Raw genomic sequence first — 19081 nt, forward strand, 5'->3', positions numbered from 1 at the left:
CCAGAAGTTGATGTAAAAATAATTTCATACATTGAAGTACCATATCTGAGATGCAAAATGTAACATTAGTGACTATATTATGCATTTATGGAATGAAATGGAGATGCATACTCCGTAACTATAATAAGATTCAGAATGACTCGCTTTCATAAAATTATACCTCAAAGATCCATCAACTGGTTCAATCAAAGGCTCCCATGATTCATATTTATCATTGTACGACCTAGCAGCCAAAGCGAAGACAACACTAGAATTTAAACTATCTTGTGTTCCATGCAAACTGAGCCCCATGCCACTCAGAGATATGTTGCAGAGTGGTACCATCTACAGAGAGCCAACCCAGTAGTTAGAGAAAGATATTCAAAAGAATGATCATCCAAAGATCCACACAAACAAGGAAAACATTTTGCAGATCAATAAGGGAAATATTTCTAGCATCACATTTTGATAAGCAGCAATACATTGATAAGAGGTTTAAATTTATTTCATACATTGATTTGTAAAATACAGACACATATTTATTACAGTAACTCGATCTGAAATATTTTTAATAACATCATGAAGACCTCTTATTACTATTTTAAGATTTTAATGAAATTTTGTAAGAATTTTCTGATGACAACAAAATAATTGCACATTATTACAACCACCATAAAATGGGCGTTTAGGCTTAATTCAAGGGCTGGTAAGGTCATTAATTTCTTTCGAACACGGTCGGTTGGTGTCTGTACAAAGCCTAACCTCAGCAGGTTTTGACATGATTTACCCAAATTATAATGGCACATAGCCTAACCTAGCCAGTGTTAACACTATATACCTAAATCATTATTTGCCACTGCCTACTAGCTCTTTCTCCACCCTGCTTCAACTTCATTCTTGAAGACAATCATTAGCAACATTCAGAGTATCATCAACACAGCCGGAAAATGCAAACAGGGCAGCACGTGAAAGCTAGACATAATGTTGTGAAAATTAAACCACTCAGCCTAACAACATGAAACTTGTGGTGAAAATTATACCACTCACCCTAACAACATGAAACTAATGTCGATGAATAAAATCTCAGGTCGTTTTAGAATCCTTTAAAAATTTGATTGTCTAACCTGCACTAGATTACCATCTATCCAATCAAGCAATACAAACTTTATCAAAATATGCCACAAACACAATAACTGAGAGTGGCAGTGCTACACTGTCAATGGTGGTAACACATTTTTATCGACGTTACATAACCCCACCATGAGTTCAAAATAAATTTCACAAAAGCAAGATTGATTTACAGAATAAATCAATGGCCAAGCAAGAAAACAAATTACCAAGCCACCATAATCATCAAAAAGTGCCGCCGAGAAAGTTCTTATTTCTGCATCAATCACAGTCTCATCTGAAGAACTCGGTACATCTGGATCAACAAGTTTAAAAGCAAATCTTTTCGGAGGTTTTTTCAAACCATTTCGGGCAATAAAGGTTCCCAATTCATTTCCAACTGTCCATATACTAAAATGCTCCTTTGTAAACTTGAAATCGGAGGTGTCCCAAGTACTTTCCTCCAAAAATTGATCTGCTGACACCATATCACTGCGGATGCATCTTAAGGAGCTGAAATCAGATAACTTAGGAATGCCTTTACAAGCAACACAACCTAAAGACACATAACCAGGAGGAGCCTGAGGCATCCAAAAAGATATGCTGTCCATTCTACTATGTCTCTTTATATGTTGTACAAGTTGAAAATCTAGAGGGGCTTTATAAACATCATAATCTTCCAAGTCTTGAAGGACGACACAGGTATTTGGAGGTTCATACCTATAAACAAGAACTCATAATCACATAACACTGATCGGAAATAAGATATAGTTAGTAAATTTCAGTGATCCAACAGTAAAATAGCCATCTCTTACCCTTGGACTGCAATATCTCCAAAATACATCATTCCTTCAGGGACCAAAGGACGCCAGATAGACAAATTCTTTCTTGATCCAGAACCTTGATTCCACCATATTAACTGAAAGGTCGCAACTGCTTCAAACCTCCTCCTCGAATGTGGTGTTGATGACCTTTCTGATTGAATCGCTTCACTACCAACAGATGGGGAAGCTTGATTCTCAAAGACCTTCGATTCCTGAGAAATTTCCCCAAACCCAAAATATATATGTCGCAATTCATATGCTCTATTAGACAAACTCAATCTAGAAGGACCGGCAGGTAGGAAAGTTCCAAAGGTATTATCCACACGCCAAAATGCCAAGTCAGGATATCTGTAAATTAAATCACGAAAATCAATAAAATATCTAAGCCAACACTGCTCAAACAAGAGCAGATTCATATGGCAACTGAACTGTTAGCATGAAGAATGCTATTTCAAACAGAAATTAAATAGAGAGCAAACATTTGTCATGCCCTAAAACAAGACACCATATGGTCATGCAATTTCCGTACAACCATAGTGCGAGGAAATCGGTGACAAAATGCATAAATAATTGTGAAGTAAAAAATTAACTCTTCAGTTTCAGTGTTTCCAAGAAAATTCAAGGAACAGATTTCTAATATCTATCTGAGCCAATAAATAAAATGATACATTGTCAATAATTTTCACTATCCCAAAATCTCCTATCCTGAAAATTATAACAGGAAGAATAATAACTACTGAAGTTTTGAGAGGAAAAATTCACGTCTCATTAACCACGAAAGAGGTACATAAATACATAAAAGAGTACAGCTAAACCTACAGAAAAGATACAGCAAGATCCCCAGAAAATAGGAACCAACTAACAACCTAAGCTACAAGAAAAGATAAAAGCTAACTAACAAATCAGTCTAAAAGATAAGATAAACGCTGGAACGCTAGTTTGACTAACAACACTCCCCCTCAAACTAGCCGATAAATGCTTGTAAGACCAAGTTTTATCATTAGCTCGGTAAAGTTGGGACGAAATAAAGCTTTTGTAAGGATGTCTGCAACTTGCTGTCGAGAGGGAACATAAGTCAATTTTATCACATTGCTCTCGATCTTCTCACTGATGAAGTGCTTGTCTATCTCGACATGCTTAGTTCTGTCGTGATGAACATGATTTTTGGCTATAGCAATAGCAGATTGGTTATCGCACATTAGATGAATAGGGCCTGAGGTTGAGATTTTCATCTCCTTTAGAAGACGATCCAACCACATTCCTTCACATATCCCTTGAGCTAAAGCACGGAATTCAGATTCCGCGCTACTTCTTGCAACCACGTGTTGCTTCTTGCTTTGCCAAGTAACAAGATTTCCCCAAACAAATGAACAAATCCCGGAAGTGGATTTTCGGTCACTTGGAGAACCGGCCCAATCAGCGTCAGTACATACTTCGATAGATCTGTTAGGGGACTTTGTAAACATGAGGCCTTTCCCCGGATCAGCTTTGAGGTATCTAAGGATACGATATACTGCTTCCATGTGAACATCTGAAGGATCACTTAAGAATTGACTAACTCGGCTCACAGAGAAACTAATGTCCGGACGTGTGTGAGTGAGATAGATTAACTTCCCTACGAGGCGCTGATATTGACCTTTATCCGCTGCAGCTTCTTCAGATCGAGGCATCAGTCGAGTGTTTGGGTCCATTGGAGTATCAACTGGCCTACATCTACTCATTCCTGTTTCACTGAGCAAATCCATCACATACTTACGTTGAGACACAGAAATACCCTTAGTAGACCGAGCCAGTTCTAAGCCGAGAAAATATCTTAGGTGCCCCAAATCTTTGATGTCAAATTCACTTGCGAGAAGTCCTTTTAATCGTCGTGATTCATCATTGTTATTCCCGGTGAGTATGATGTCATCTACATACACAATAATGATGGTGATACGTCCATCCTCAAAGTGCTTATAAAAAAGCGTATGATCAGCTTGTGACTGAGAGTAGTTATCCAGTTTCAATACCTTGGTGAACCTCTCAAACCATGCACGCGGAGATTGCTTGAGTCCATACAAGGCTTTCTTGAGTCTACACACTTTACCCGTTGTTTGCTCAGATTCAAATCCCGGGGGAACATCCATGTAAACTTCTTCAAGTAAGTTGCCATTCAAGAATGCGTTCTTTACGTCAAGTTGGAGCAATGACCAGTCTTGATTTGCTGCAATGAATAGCAAGACCCGGATAGTTTTGAGTTTAGCAACAGGTGCGAAAGTCTCTTGGTAATCAATTCCATACGTTTGTGTGTACCCTCGTGCCACAAGACGAGCTTTGTACCGATCAATGATTTCATCTGCCTTTTGTTTCACCGAGTACAACCACCTACACCCTACGGTTTGCTTCCCTGGAAGAAGTTGAGTTAGGATCCATGTTTCATTATTTTGCAGAGCCCGATACTCAGTTAGAGTAGCTGATTTCCACTCCGGAGTCTTCATTGCCTCGTGAACAGATCTAGGAATGGAAATCTCATCTAATGCTGTCACACAAGCCTTGTATTTGGTAGATAGGTTTGAGTATGATACAAACCTCTGGATAGGGTGATTGGTGCAGGTCCGAGTACCTTTTCTCAGAGCAATAGGAAGTTCTGGACTATGATCATCTCCTGGTGGACTTGGTTGCTGATCGGTACCAAGTTCGAGAGTAGGCGAAGTGCTAGTATGTTCAGGAGCGCTTGTGGCAGACGATTGGTGGTGCTGATTTTGTTCAGGCACCTCTACTCGTTGTCTTCGAGTGTACATTTTTATTGGTTAATCGAGAAGAGAAAGGTGTTTGGGATAATCACACGGAGATATGGTGGGTGAGTCAGGATCAGGAGTGGCAGTGGCCATCTGAATAAGAACAGAGACCGGAGTAGTGTTAGGAAGAGGAATGTGATCAGTGTTTTCAAGAAGGGATTCCCAATTGAGTGACTCGTAAGTAGTGTGGCTCTCCCCCTGAATAACATTATTTGAAAAATAGGGCTTATCCTCAAAGAATGTAACATCCATTGAGTGGAAGAATTTTTGTGTAGTAGGGCAGAAGCACTTGTACCCTTTCTTGGAAGGAGAATATCCTAGAAAAATGCAACGAATTGAGCGAGCATCAAGCTTACCACGATGTTGGGAATGGAAACGAACCCGTACTCCCAAAAAGTTTGAAAGGTATATTTGTGATTAAGTGATTACTAGGGTATAAGGACAAAAACACATCTAATGGACTCTTGAATTTGAGAACACGAGAGGGAAGGCGATTGATTAAATATGTAGCTGTAAGGACTGCTTCACCCCAAAATTTTTTAGGTACATTAGATTGAAAGAGGAGAGAACGAGTCATGTCGAGTATGTGGCGATTTTTTCTTTCCGCAACACCGTTCTGTTGTGGAGTATCCACACATGAACTTTGTTGCATGATACCATGGGCTTGAAAGAAAGGGCTGAGAGTTCTGTTAAAGAATTCCCTAGCATTATCGGTTTTTACTACCTGAATATTTGTTTTAAATTGAGTTTGAACCATGGCATAAAAGTTTTTAAAGATCGCTATAGTTTCAGATTTATCTTTCATGAGGAAGGTCCAACTTAAACGGGTGTGGTCATCAATAAGCAAGAGAAACCATCTAGCCCCGGTGATATTTGGAATCCGATTTGGTCCCCAAATGTCACCGTGAATGAGAGAGAAGGGTGTGCTTGGTTTGTATGGCACCGGAGAATATGTGCCACGAGTGTGTTTGGAAAATTGACAAATATCACATTGAAATGAGTTTGGATTTTTATTGATGAACAGAGAAGGATACAATGTTTTTAGATAAGAAAAATTGGGATGGCCAAGACGATAGTGCCATAACATGATTGCACTATCTTTATTAGACTGACTTCCTAAGTGGCTTTCTAATTTATTGATTGACCAACACCGAGGACTGTCACACCTTCTCGGTTTAGGTTTGATTTGAAGGAGATAAATGCCGGAGCAAAGTCTAGCACTGCCAATCGTCTTCCCCGAGCTCATATCCTGAAATACACAACAATTCGAATGGAAAGTGGTCACACATTTAAGGTCACAATTGAGTTTGCTCACATAAATAAGATTACAGTCAATGGTGGGAACAAACAGCACAGATTGAAGGACAATGGATTCAGATATATGAATTTGGCCTTCTCCAATTACTCGGGTGCGAGTGCCATCTGTAATACGCACTGTTTGGTAGTTGGTGCATGGAGAATACGTTGAAAATAAGGATCTGTCACCTGTCATGTGATCCGAAGCTCCGGAGTCGACAATCCATGGAGTAGAGGATGACTGTGCCGCATGAAGACCAACACTAGGGCTGTTGGTTGCAGCAGTAGATTGAGTTCCCACCTGAGAGAACATCTTCTGTAGGGCATCCATTTGATCTTTGGTGAAAGGTGTGGTTGCATAATGGACAGGCTGTGTGACTGTGTTTGCACGTGCCTCTCGGTCTTGGTTCCGATTTGGCTTCCAATCAAGAGGCTTACCATGAATTTTCCAACACGTTTCTTTTGTATGGCCTGGCCTCTTGCAATGGTCACACCAAGGTCGACCTTTAGGATGATAGTTGCTGTTGTTGCGGGAGGCAAGAGCAGTGGGGTTGGTGGGAGTATCACTAGTAGAGATGAGAGCTGAGGTTTCGATGGTTAGTTGACTGTCTGATTGGCCGAGTATGACACGTTTACGGCTCTCTTCTCGGCGAACTTCAGAGAATACTTCACGAAGGGCTGGTAGAGGTTTAGTCCCGAGGATACGGCCTCGCACATCATCAAGAGTCTTGTTTAGACCCATAAGGAACTTGAATATGCGCTTGGTCTCAATAATTTGACGGAAGAAGACACTGTCGTCCGCACATTTCCAATTATAAGACTGGAAGAGATCCAGTTGTTGCCAATATCGGGTAAGTGTGGTGAAGTACAATGTGACAGATTGCTCACCTTGTCGGAGATCTTGCAGTGTACTTTCAATGTGAAATAGTTCAATAGTGTTTTCACTGCTGGAGAAAGTATCACGGGCCGCATCCCAGATTTCCTTTGCTGTAGGGTACAACAGAAAGTTCTCGCCAATGTCTATGGTCATCGAGTTGATTAACCAAGACATGACAAGATTGTTTTCAGAACGCCAAACTTTGAAGGTCGGGTCATTTTGGCTAGGCTGAACAGCAGCACCAGAGAGGTAATCATCTCGTCCTCGTCCACTAATGAACATCATCATGGATTGGGACCATTGGAGATAGTTTTTATCAGTCAATTTATGACTGGTAATCAAACTAGTTATAGGACTGTTTTCAGAAGGATAAGAAGAAGATGAGGGAAATGAAATAGATCCCTTTGGAGATTTCTCAGATTCATCACCCATGGCTCTGATACCATGAAGTTTTGAGAGGAAAAATTCACGTCTCATTAACCACGAAAGAGGTACATAAATACATAAAAGAGTACAGCTAAACCTATAGAAAAGATACAGCAAGATCCCCAGAAAATAGGAACCAACTAACAACCTAAGCTACAAGAAAAGATAAAAGCTAACTAACAAATCAGTCTAAAAGATAAAATATACGCTGGAACGCTAGTTTGACTAACAACAACTACAGTTGATTCTCACATATTCCAAGTCTGAATTTTACATTTCTGGAGATATAATAAATTGAAAGTTTATCAACTGATATGTTCTTAGAATAATTTATTCAACATGTACAAAAACTCTACTTGATTCCCCATCATCTGCCAAAGTACCTAAGCATTTGACAAATGGTTAGTAAGGGACGAGGGAAACTCATAACCTGAGATCTCATGATAGTTATAATTTGAAGCAATTGGAAATTTGCATCAAACTTTTGATTCAATCACGTATAAATCACAATCATCGTGAGCCACGTATAGAGAAAGATGAATCAGAAACAGCCTATCAAAACAACCTCATTTTTTTCTAACTTCACCTTCCTGGAAGGAATAGAATGTCATCAAAATCCTTTACATAGCAAATAATATGATTAGTGAGTCAAATTGCCTAAAACAAGTAACTATGACTCCAAAAAGAAACTCATCGCAGCAATGGAACAGGAGTTACATTAGGCATCAAAGGAGGTTTGATTCTGTTGCAAGTCAAACAAACTAAATGATCTCATTACAGAGGAGGAATATTATGAACTAAAATTTCAACATACCTAGAGCCGAGTCCGATAATGATGCAATCTCTAAGCCCACACGGAGTGACCAAAGACGCCAAGATGCAGAAAACGGAGGAAATTGGAGGCTGAGCCCTTCCTGGAGAAGCCACGCAACCCATTGCGACATAACCTTTAGGAGGTTCAGGCAACCAAATTGAGCAAAAAGTGTCTCCCTCAGAACTTCCTTTTCCTGAGGCCAACTGAATAGTATCTTCACCTTCAGCGAGATGGTCATCATCAGAAGAGGAAGGAGGCCACAGACGAGTGAATGATTTTGGTCTCTTCACTCGCAGTAAGCTAGTATTGACAGCGAACACACCTTTTGTTGGTGGCCTGTCACTGTAAAATAAGAAATATAATTAATTGGATCCAAAGCAAATTTTAAGGATGCAAAATCAAGGGGATTTGACATTTACGGACATTGGTGTTAGATAGTCACCAAGTATGGCAAAACCAGTGGGTTCGCGAGGTCTCCAAAATGCATATACTTGGTCAGCGACTGGATCTATAAAGTACAAGAAACGTCAACTCAATGTTTCGGATTTCTCATAGATACATATTTACTATAAATAAAGTGGTAAGAAGCAGACAATAGTCAATGTAAATTACTTTTAATTATTCCGATTCTATCAAACTCAGAGCAAAATACAGTTGGTTTCTTTGATCTTGTTCTTAAAAATGACAAAATATCCTCTTCAACCTCCAAAAAAAGTCTCAAGATGCTGAATGAAAAATTCATGAATACGTCTGAGACAGCCAACTGTATGCTCATCTTTCCAGAAGCATTAGAGAACTTTACAGATGTATTAAAAGGCTCCAAAATAGTGATTCCATTGCTCTCCATGGTTAAACCAAGAACATCTGCACTCATTTGGACTGTATTTCCCTTTAACACCACCCTGCAAGATGCATAGTAAAAGAACATGTCTTCATCAAACATTTCTCAGTGATGAGGGAGATGTGTTTTAGAATATTGGGAATGCCACTATAGAGAATGATAAGTTTTATTGACCTGATTATTGAAAACTGAACATAAAATAAATAATACATAAACAAGGTCTCGAGCATCATAAAACAAAAATAAAAAAATCCAGAAAGTAGGCTTGAAAACCAGATGTGTATGCACGCCCAATTTAGATTATAAAAGCAAAATTTTCTGTAAAGATTAAGCCTAGGTAATGAATTGCACCCATTACAGACCAAAATCAGCCATCCATAGCTAACTTTATGAGGGGGAAAATCGAATCAAAGTCCTATCAATATTAGTACAAGTCTAATCAAATCAAAATAATACATTTGAAAAACTAGAATGTAAAGAAAAGATAATTTACCTGAATTTAACGAGACGGAGGTTATTAACATAAACAAGTATAGAAATTCTTGTTGGTCAGAAGTAATTGATGGGGCATCCAGCATAACTGGACTGAAACAGCATATGACTCTTATGCTTTGAAAACTAACTTTTGTTATTGAAAACTATTGATGCCTCAGGTGACAATAGAACCACCACCAGGACACAAAGGTATAACTTTATTTTTGCTTTCCTGAAAATCCTAGGGCTTCTAAAATATAGAGGGCTTTGAAAATATAGAATATATGAAAGATAACTCATATTAGATGTGTCAATAATGAAATATACAAGTTTTTATATATACTAGTAAAGAACACATGTTTCGCACGTGAGACCAGTTCGTATGTGACCAGTTAGTTATCAAATTAAATTAAAGATAATGATCGTATGAAATATTTTGAAATGAAGAGATGGCAAAACAAATATAGCCATAAATACATTTTTCAAATTCATTATTTTTTTACTTCAAATTTTTTGTATATTTTCTATACACTTTTTTTCTTTTTCTTGATAACGTAACTATCTGTTCACCATATTCAATCTCGACGTCTATGTTTTGTTAGTCATCAACGTCTCCACCAATTTTCTAATTTTTACATGAATATATTAAATTTTCTATTTTAGTTTCACTATTTCGTACGCAAATTCTTTAATATTTTTCTATATATGTTGTAAAGTATATCACATATTTTTAAGATTCAATACATTACCATCTAATTCAAGATTCAACGAAATAGACAAAAAGTTATTGACTCATTGCGTCCATTATTTAAAATCATAAATCCAGTCATAAGCGAAAAATCACACACCTTTGGGTGAATAATGATATATAGATGGAAGTATAAAGAGGTAAAAAAAGTATTATAGATCAATACTCAATATCAAAAAGGCAAAACCATTAAGAAATCAAAACATGTGATATAATTCTAATGCTGATATTAAATATAATAATATATGAAATGAGTGTTCGTGATAAAAGGATAAAATAATAATTAAAGTTGCTAGAGCACTAACTTTTTGATCATATTTAATACTTTATTTTTTATTTGAATTTTTCAAGCTCTACTAAAACTAAGGGAATGGACAAACAGCAGGTAGGAAGATACCTGGAGAATGCGTCCAACTGTGCATGCAAAAGTTTGTTAGACAGACTAAGTGAACCAGCATTTTTTGATGTATTGTAGAAGGTGAGCTCTGGGCCGATAGCCTGTTAAACAATAATTAAACAACATCTCTAGAAAAACTTCATGATCAGATGCATGCACGTTCTATGTTCTTGTACATCAAATAAAAACAAAGTAGCCTCTCTAAAAGCCTTCTCCATTTGTAAGTATAGGTTCTAAGTCTGAAATATTGCAGGAACACTGTTTGTTAAGAAACAACCTAAAATGTCAACCACCACTCATTGGAATATGCATAAATTAAAGTATCTCGATCAATTGTCATGCCTGTAATTCAAATGTCAATTCCATGGAGCTTTCAGAAACAGTATTTTGTGATGCGGCAGTAGTCGCATTTTTTCCTGAAGAACCAGGAGATGGGCTTCCATTTTCTTCCTCCAGAATGACGTTATCATTCTCATTAGCTGAATAGCTGCTGTTGGATCCAAGTTGAATGCATGAATCTAAGCATTGCCCACTCTATAATAATAAGATGAAGGCAGAAAGTATGCAAGCAATTAAACTATTGATTTTAGAAGTAAAAACAAAATAAATAAAACAAGATGCATGAGTACCTACTTTGATAGTAACATTTGTAAATTGAAGTTTTTTCCCATTCCCGACATAAAATAAAGCTTCCCTACTTGGACCAGAGAGATTCAATCCTTGTCTATCTTTCAAATACAAAATCCCACCTCTTCCATCATATGTGAAAAGATCAAATCTTTCATCATCTACAATCAAAGGTTTCTGGGGAGCAATCGAGAATTCAGGACATGGTTGACAGAAATTCGGATTGTCAAGTATGAGTGCATCCATAAATTGCGAAGAGTTAGGGTCCTCCTCATTTGACAGTGAACCACGGACTGTGGGAACAAAAAACTCAACTATGGCAAGTAAAAAATCAATTGCAACAAGCAATTGGGGTCTTTGGATGCACAAGACAACATATGTTTTCTTCTCACAAAATCTAGCATCAAGAATGAGCAATGCTGGAACAAACTTTCTAGTGCTGTCCAGTAGAGGAGTGGCCTCAACAGTATCATTATTCCCACTTGGGGATTCTGAAGGATTGTATCCAATCATATCAGGCTTCCCAATTGCCAACCTAAGCTCCTGTTCTGTACCTTCACGGTCATCAACTACAATTAAACCCTTTAGTGTAGCCGAAAAAAAACCTTCTCCCACAGTATTAGACTTGTACAAAAGCCACACCCCGCTTATCTGAAATAGAAAAAACTATAAGTCGAGTAAATTGAAAAAATTAAAAAACACAGAAATGAAAGGAAAGATAACCAAACCATGAAAGTAATTGAAAACATATCGATAGTTTGCTGGAAAAGTCTCGAGGATCAACACACAATGTAGAATTGAATTAGAATCTTCTTAATTTAATTTGTTTATTCAGGTTGTAATTTAGTTTCTTATTTTAGGCTATATTAGTGGTAGAATTCCTAGAATGACTCCAAAATTATTTCTCAAGTTCTGTACATATATGTGCAAAGATTTATATTTGTTTCTGCTTTCATGGTACCACAGAGGCTTCCACTCCACACCTAAAAAAATTGTTTTAAACTGTGGATTCAACAGCAGTAATTACGTATATCAAGATCTCTCGGAAAGGTACGTAAGAATGACTCTTATTTTGTCGGGAAACTCATTTCGATTCGTGATGAGATCCTGGTTCATGGTTCGGTATATGATTCTATAGCGCTGTTGAGTGGTTGGTTTGATGGAAAGAATGATTGAAGCTCTACTTGTTCTTTTAGACTCAAAAACAAAAAGAAAACCATTTGTAGCGTGAACGCTGCAAAAAGTGAACACTGCAAAAAGTCATATCTCGCAAAGGAGACTTGCTGAGACATCGATGGAAGATTGAAAGATCGAAATAAGAGGAAAAGCAAACATATAAACCTTCAGCTCATGTAGCCAAAGTTGCTAAGACAAGCCAAACCCATCTCTTACACCTGCGCAAATGGAGATTTTGAAACCACTTTTCACCACCAAGAAACTTCACATCATGTCCACACCTTCAACAGAAATTGCCCAAAAAGAAGATATATCCCACCATCTTTGATCACATAGAAAAATGATCTCAATGGATGTACTGATTACACCGGTGCATCAGATCACATGATGAGACTTCATAAAGCCTTCTTGAATTATAAAAAATATAATATTGTGCTACTTTAAGTGGCGAATGGGAATACAGCTATTGTGGCTCGATTCAGAGATGTTTTGTCTGAGGACTTTATTTAAAATCTATTATGTTCTTAAAAGATGAAATCTCTTTTTTACTAGTAGGTTAACTAAGAATCAAAATTTTAAAGTTAAGTTTCTTTGTAGTCACTGTATTTTTCAAGATGCATCTTTAGGGAAGATGATTGGCAATGTTAAAAATAATGTGGTCTCTGCTATCTCACCAATTCCTCTCCAAGGCTAAATATATCTCTTTCTATGCTGAAACGATATTATATTAATAAAAAATATTAATTACAAAAAGCGGACCAAAAGTCCATGCCTAGCGAGAAAAGATCCAGAGTCAACTTAACAAAATATGAGAGTCCAATCCCTATACAGATCTGAAAACGATAATGATTTAAACTTTACATTCTTTGAACTCCAACATGAGACCTTAAATTTAATCTTATCGCAACTTTCTTCCATCAAGTCCTCCAAGTCATCAAAAATCCTTTTGTTCCTTTCCAACCACGTTGACCCGCATAAACAATGAACCACCATATTCCAAAAAATCTTTTTCATCTTCCCCAAATCGCGCCCAAGATCTGCTGCAAATGGATCCCAAGTCGATCTAGAGGAAACCCAAACCAAAGTCAGCTCCTTCAACGCTCTAGACCAAAGATCGCTAACGATGAATAAATAAGTGATCTAGAGTTTTCGTCTCTTGCCAGTAAAGCACAGCCGTCCACGAGAACACTTGAACCTTGGAAGGAACAGATGCTTTCGAAATGGCTCGGAACAGGGAAAACAAAGGGTAATTGAAAGACTCAAAAGAATATTTAATAGAAAACTGCCCGATGACTCCCAAACTCATTTCTTTCCATCATCAGATCCTTATAACAACTTAACCTTCTCTAGAATTCCAAGAAATAAACTCAGGTTATTCACCTCTTCGTCCCTGAGATCCATCCGAAAATGAAGATTCCAAGAAAGATTAGAATTATTGAGCAAGTAGTCGAATCACGAAATGAGAAATTGGCTGATTTTGAAGCAAAGATGGTTGAAACAGCGACCGAAAAAGATCTTGAAAAGATGAATCCCTATCATCCCAAAACCTGATGGTCGAATCACGAAATGAGAAATTGGCTGATTTTGAAGCAAAGATGGTTGAAACAACGACCGAAAAAGATCTTGAAAAGATGAATCCCCCCACCATCTATCCTCCCAAAACCTGATTTTATAGCCCTTCTAACCACCACCTTAATATCATAGCCGGATAAAAGCCGGGTAGATCCTAGAAACAAATTTCCAAAGACTCCTAAATGTTACAATCAGCCAAACCCGCGTCCCATTGATTTTTTTTTTTTTGATCAGAAACTAAGACTTTATTATAATATTAAATATTTGGCGTACAAGGCTAGTGGATAAGTCATCCACGGAATACCACTACTACCAAAAATCTACTATGTGGTCAATAGAAGATATAACACCAATCCCTAACTAGATCCGAAATGGAAAAATTCCGAAACATTGGTATGTTAGTCGTCCATGTAGCAACCCTGAATCTGATATTTTCCCAAAGGTGACTTGTGGAAGCTTCTTTGTTATCGAAAATTCTGTTATTGCGCTCCAACCAAATCGACCAAAAGACGCAATGAACTTTAATGAACCAGAAATCTTTCAGCCCCTTTCCAGCGAGACTTCCCTGCTCTAAGATAAACATATCTCTAGAATTTTCTGGAAATGTCCACTCGAATCCCAAATGTTGCATCACCCTACTCCAAATATTTCTCGTGAAATCACAGTGAAGTAAAATGTGGTCCTGATTCTCCTCGTTCTTCTTGCACAAATAGCAGCAGTGTGGGTTTAATACCTGATCCGGCCTTCTTCTCTGTAATTTGTCACATGCTTGCAATTTTCCCAAAGCCACTATCCATGAGAATACCTTCACTTTTTGTGGGATAGGTACTTTCCATATGTTGTAATAGTGAGGGAAAGAAGAATTAGAATTACTCGGAAAGAAAGAAGAGTAGAAGGAACTGACAGAGAAGACACCGGACGAATCCCCTAGCCAAACCCTGACATCCTCCGAACCCACACTCAAAGAGACTGAACCTAAAACCCCTAGGAGAGAAGTGTATTCTGTCAACTCGATTTCTGTCAACCGAATGTTACCAATACCTAAACCCCTTCTTTCCTTGGTCTACAAACTTGATCCCATGCAATCACTTGATTATGGTGTTTTCCCCATTGGGTCAATCCCACAAGATATCTCACATAATCTTCTCCATGGAATCCGCTACTCCACACAGTAACTCTGAACAAAGACATGTAGTACAATGGTAAAGCATTCAAGACGGTTAATATCAAAGTCAATCTCCCTCTAAATAGGAATTTCTCTTTTTTTACAGCCTCTTGGACGGACAAAAGAAGGGAAGTTACAGAATGGGGCAGTGAAGGCTCGCGAAGTAGACAACAAGCAAGAGCTTCTCAGCTAACTAACCTTAAGAGGTTTGGATTGGTGTGCAATAGATATGATTCAATCACAAGAGATGGAGGCACCTTTTACGGAGGAAGAAATAAAAAAAAATGGTTTTCGAGAGTGATGGGTGCAAGGCCCCGGGTACGGATGGATTCACAATGGCTTTCTATCAACATAATTGGGACACGGTCAAAGATGATCTACTCGGAGTCTTTGCTGAGTTTTTCAGAAGTGGAATTGTTAATGGTGTTACAAATGAGACATATTTGCCTTATTCCGAAAAAAAAAACAATGAGAATAAAAGATTTCAGACCGATTAGCTTGATTACGAGCTTATACAAAATTTTGGCTAAGGTCTTGACGAATAGATTGAAAAGGGATAATTAATTCCACAATATCTGAGAACCAATGTGCTTTCATTAAGGGAAGACAAATATTGGACTTTTGTTTAGTGGCAAATGAGGCGGTAGAATTTTATCGCAGGAATAAGAAGAGTGGATGGGTGTTCAAAGTGGATTTCGAAAAGGCCTATGATTATGTTGACTGGAATTTTCTAGATTGGGTATTGATGAAGAAAGGATTCGGGAACAAGTGGAGGAAGTGGATATTGGGGTGTGTTTCGAGCGTCTCCTATTCGATTTTTATTAACGGAAGGCCAAGGGGTAAAATCAAAGGAGAGAGGGGTCTTAGACAAGGAGATCCACTATCGCCACTTCTTTTTAATTTAGTTGTAGATGTCTTGGGAAGAATGATCGATAAGGCAAAGGTGGAGGAATAAGTTAGAAGATTCGAAGTAGGAAGACAGAAAGTACAGATTTCACACCTACAATTTGCTGATGACACTGTATTCTTTGCCAAATCAGATCGACATTTGCTGGAAATTGTAGACATATTAACAAGATTTTGCACTCTCTCGGGGCTGAAGATCAACATGGAAAAAAGTATGGTGGTGGGTTTACTCATGGAAGAAGTGGAAACAGAAGAAAAGGCTAGCACCATCGGCTGTAAGAAAGGAAACTTCCCAATCAAATATCTAGGTGTCCCGTTGGGAGGGAATCCCTTGAAGATGGAGTTCTGGGATCCAGTCCTTTCGAATATGAATAGAAGACTAGCAAACTGGAAAAAATCTTTTCTATCTAGAGGGGGGAAGACTAACACTGATTAAGGCTGTTTTGAGTGCATTGCCGTCTTACTTCATGTCCATATTCAGAGTTCCGAATAAGGTGGGGATAATGATGGAAAGATTGATGAGAAACTTCTTGTAGGATGGGCCGGATGGTGAGAAGCATTGCCATGTGGTGAGTTGGGAACAGGTGTGTAAACCGTTGGTCAGCGGGGGTTTGGGAGTGGAAAGATTTGTCTACGAAACAAAGCTCTCCTTGGTAAATGGTGGTGGAGAGGCTCAGTGGATAGGGAGAATATGTGGATGAAAGTTATTAAAGGGATATATGGTACTCAGGACAATGGATGGGATTTGGGTCTAGCTGGAAATTCTACTTTTAAAAGCCCGTGGAAAGGTATTTCTAGATCATATCCGGCTTTTCATCGTTTGGTTAGGGGGGTGCTTAAGGAGGGGAATCTTATCCGTTTTTGGGAGGATGAGTGGGCGGGGGGGTCCCTTTTTCTATTCGTTTTCCTTCATTGTATGTCATTTCGAGTCTTACCAACAAACCAATTTCAAGCTTTGTTGATAACGTCAGTAGGGAGGGATTGAGTTTTCAACAATGGGACATACGTTTCAGAAGGAATATGTACGAGGAAGAAGAGGTTCAATTCAGTGAGCTACTAGGGATCTTAACAGATGTTCGCTTGGAGATGGGGGTAGAAGATTATAGGATTTGGGTGGGGGATCCTTCGGGGAGGTTTTCAGTTAAATCATTTTACAACTCTTTCTTCACTTCGAATAATCAATCTTCCTTCCCATACTTTGCTAATGTCTGGAAAATACCTGTACCGCCAAGGGTTCAAGTATTCTCGTGGATTGTGGCGTTAGAGGAACTGCAGACTACTGATGTATTACAAAAAAAATGGCCAAAACTAATGCTTTGAGCCCTCAATGTTGTTGTCTATGCCGCTGCAATGAATAGAGTCAAGATCATCTCCTCCTTCATTGTGCTTTCACTACACAGATTTGGAACAAAGTTTTTAAGGAGCTTAAGTTGGTGTGGGCGATACCTGTTAAGGCTAAGGATATGTACAAAGTCGAACCCAGTTTGCATAAAGAAAGGAAACACTTGAGATTCTGGTTCAGCATCGTCAATTGCATTTTTTGGTCCATTTGGATGTAAAGAAACAAAAGACTTTTTGAAGATAAGGAGGATGTGGTTGAAGAACTATGGGACAAAGTCAAATTTAGAGCGGCTTGTTGGGCGAAGATGCAGAAAGAATACGATCATTTAAGTGTCTCACAAATTTACAGGGACTGGATTTTTGTTTTTGATTAGCATGGGATGTACTTGTTTTTAATCTTTCTACGCGTTTTCTTTCTAATTGGCGGATGTCTTGTCCGCATTTTGTACTAAAATCATTTCCATCATTAATAAAATATGTATCTTATCAAAAAAAAAAAAACTAACCTCATAAAAGCGCTAGCGCTTCACTAATAGAATGAATATATATAATAGAAAGTAAAGGGACTCTATTATCGAATCTAAAGATCTAAAAATGGAAGAACGAGCTCTTTTGAGCGCCCCTATCTCTAAAGGGGCGTGAGCACTTCACTCGCTAGGGGATGGGATTCATTCAATTGCATTCTTATTAGCACTACAAAAAGCTCCGGTCTTAACGCCACAACTACTGCTTGCTGTGCAGCCTTTCGTCGGGATTTCTTTAATGGAATCCCACCTAAGGGAACTCTCAAATATCTATGGGCCAAGATTCTCTCCCACAACATATCTCACTTCACAATTAATCCCCAACAAGGCACTTTTCTCCAAATTGATCTTCAGCCTGGACATGTCACAAAATGATTGCACAATTTCCACCAAAAATCTCAAATGATTTTCGTCCTCGCGAAGAACAGAGGGTCATCCATAGACTGAATATGTGAAATTTTGATCCTCTCTCTGCAAACTGTGAGATCCCGATAAGGATTTCTCTTTCATCTTGGCAACCTATCTACCCAGCTCATCTACCAACAAATTATTAAAAATAAAAGGTGGGAGCGGGTCCCCTTGCCTAAGACTTGTCTCTTCTTTAAATTTACCCCTGTAGAATCGAAAGAGAAACATTCGACAAGCATCCCTTGATCCACCTTCTAATCTTTCTCCAAATCCTATCTTGAGAAGCACAAAATCCATTAAACTCCGATAGACATGGTAATAGGCCTTCTCATAATCTAACTTGAAAACTCAAACACTTCTCTTCTTTAACGTGACTTCCTCCACTCTCATGTGCAACTAAACAACAATCTAGAATAGGTTTTCTTTCAATGAAAGCATGCTGAGAGTCTGCAACTGTAATAGGGATCACCTTCTTTAATCTAAGGGCCAACACTTTTGAAATTATCTTGTATAGACTTGTTACCAAACTTATGGGCCGAAAGTCCTTGATCTTAACAGACTCTTGTCTATTTGGTGTAAGCATATGTATGTCTCATTGGTAATATCATTAATAAAAAAACCCCTTCATAGAATTCATTGAAAACATTCAACTAGCTTTGACTACGTCCCAACACTCATGAAAGACTGCAACTATGAACCCATCCGATCCAAGTGTTTTTGCGTCGTCACTTTCAAATATTGTTCTCTTTTATCTCTTCCTCGGAGAAATTCTTTTCAAGCTCTGTTCTAGCCTCATTACCAA

The 19081-nt window shown here is 38.2% G+C and overlaps 1 protein-coding gene across 1 annotated transcript in view; it reads right to left on the reverse strand.

Moving 5' to 3' along the window:
• LOC140830294 (uncharacterized) overlaps nucleotides 1-19081 on the reverse strand; it is an 87932-nt gene that overhangs the window by 21981 nt on the left and 46870 nt on the right. Inside the window, exons 32-40 of the mRNA XM_073193580.1 lie at nucleotides 11194-11838; nucleotides 10903-11094; nucleotides 10561-10661; nucleotides 8713-9002; nucleotides 8524-8608; nucleotides 8101-8442; nucleotides 1902-2258; nucleotides 1317-1806; nucleotides 161-324 (exon numbers count right to left, since the gene is read on the reverse strand). Coding sequence (XP_073049681.1) covers nucleotides 161-324; nucleotides 1317-1806; nucleotides 1902-2258; nucleotides 8101-8442; nucleotides 8524-8608; nucleotides 8713-9002; nucleotides 10561-10661; nucleotides 10903-11094; nucleotides 11194-11838 — 2666 coding nt within the window. The remainder of the gene's footprint in view (nucleotides 1-160; nucleotides 325-1316; nucleotides 1807-1901; nucleotides 2259-8100; nucleotides 8443-8523; nucleotides 8609-8712; nucleotides 9003-10560; nucleotides 10662-10902; nucleotides 11095-11193; nucleotides 11839-19081) is intronic.

The sequence above is a fragment of the Primulina eburnea genome, chromosome 4, assembly GCF_022965805.1.
Source record: "Primulina eburnea isolate SZY01 chromosome 4, ASM2296580v1, whole genome shotgun sequence".
Lineage (NCBI taxonomy): Eukaryota > Viridiplantae > Streptophyta > Magnoliopsida > Lamiales > Gesneriaceae > Primulina > Primulina eburnea.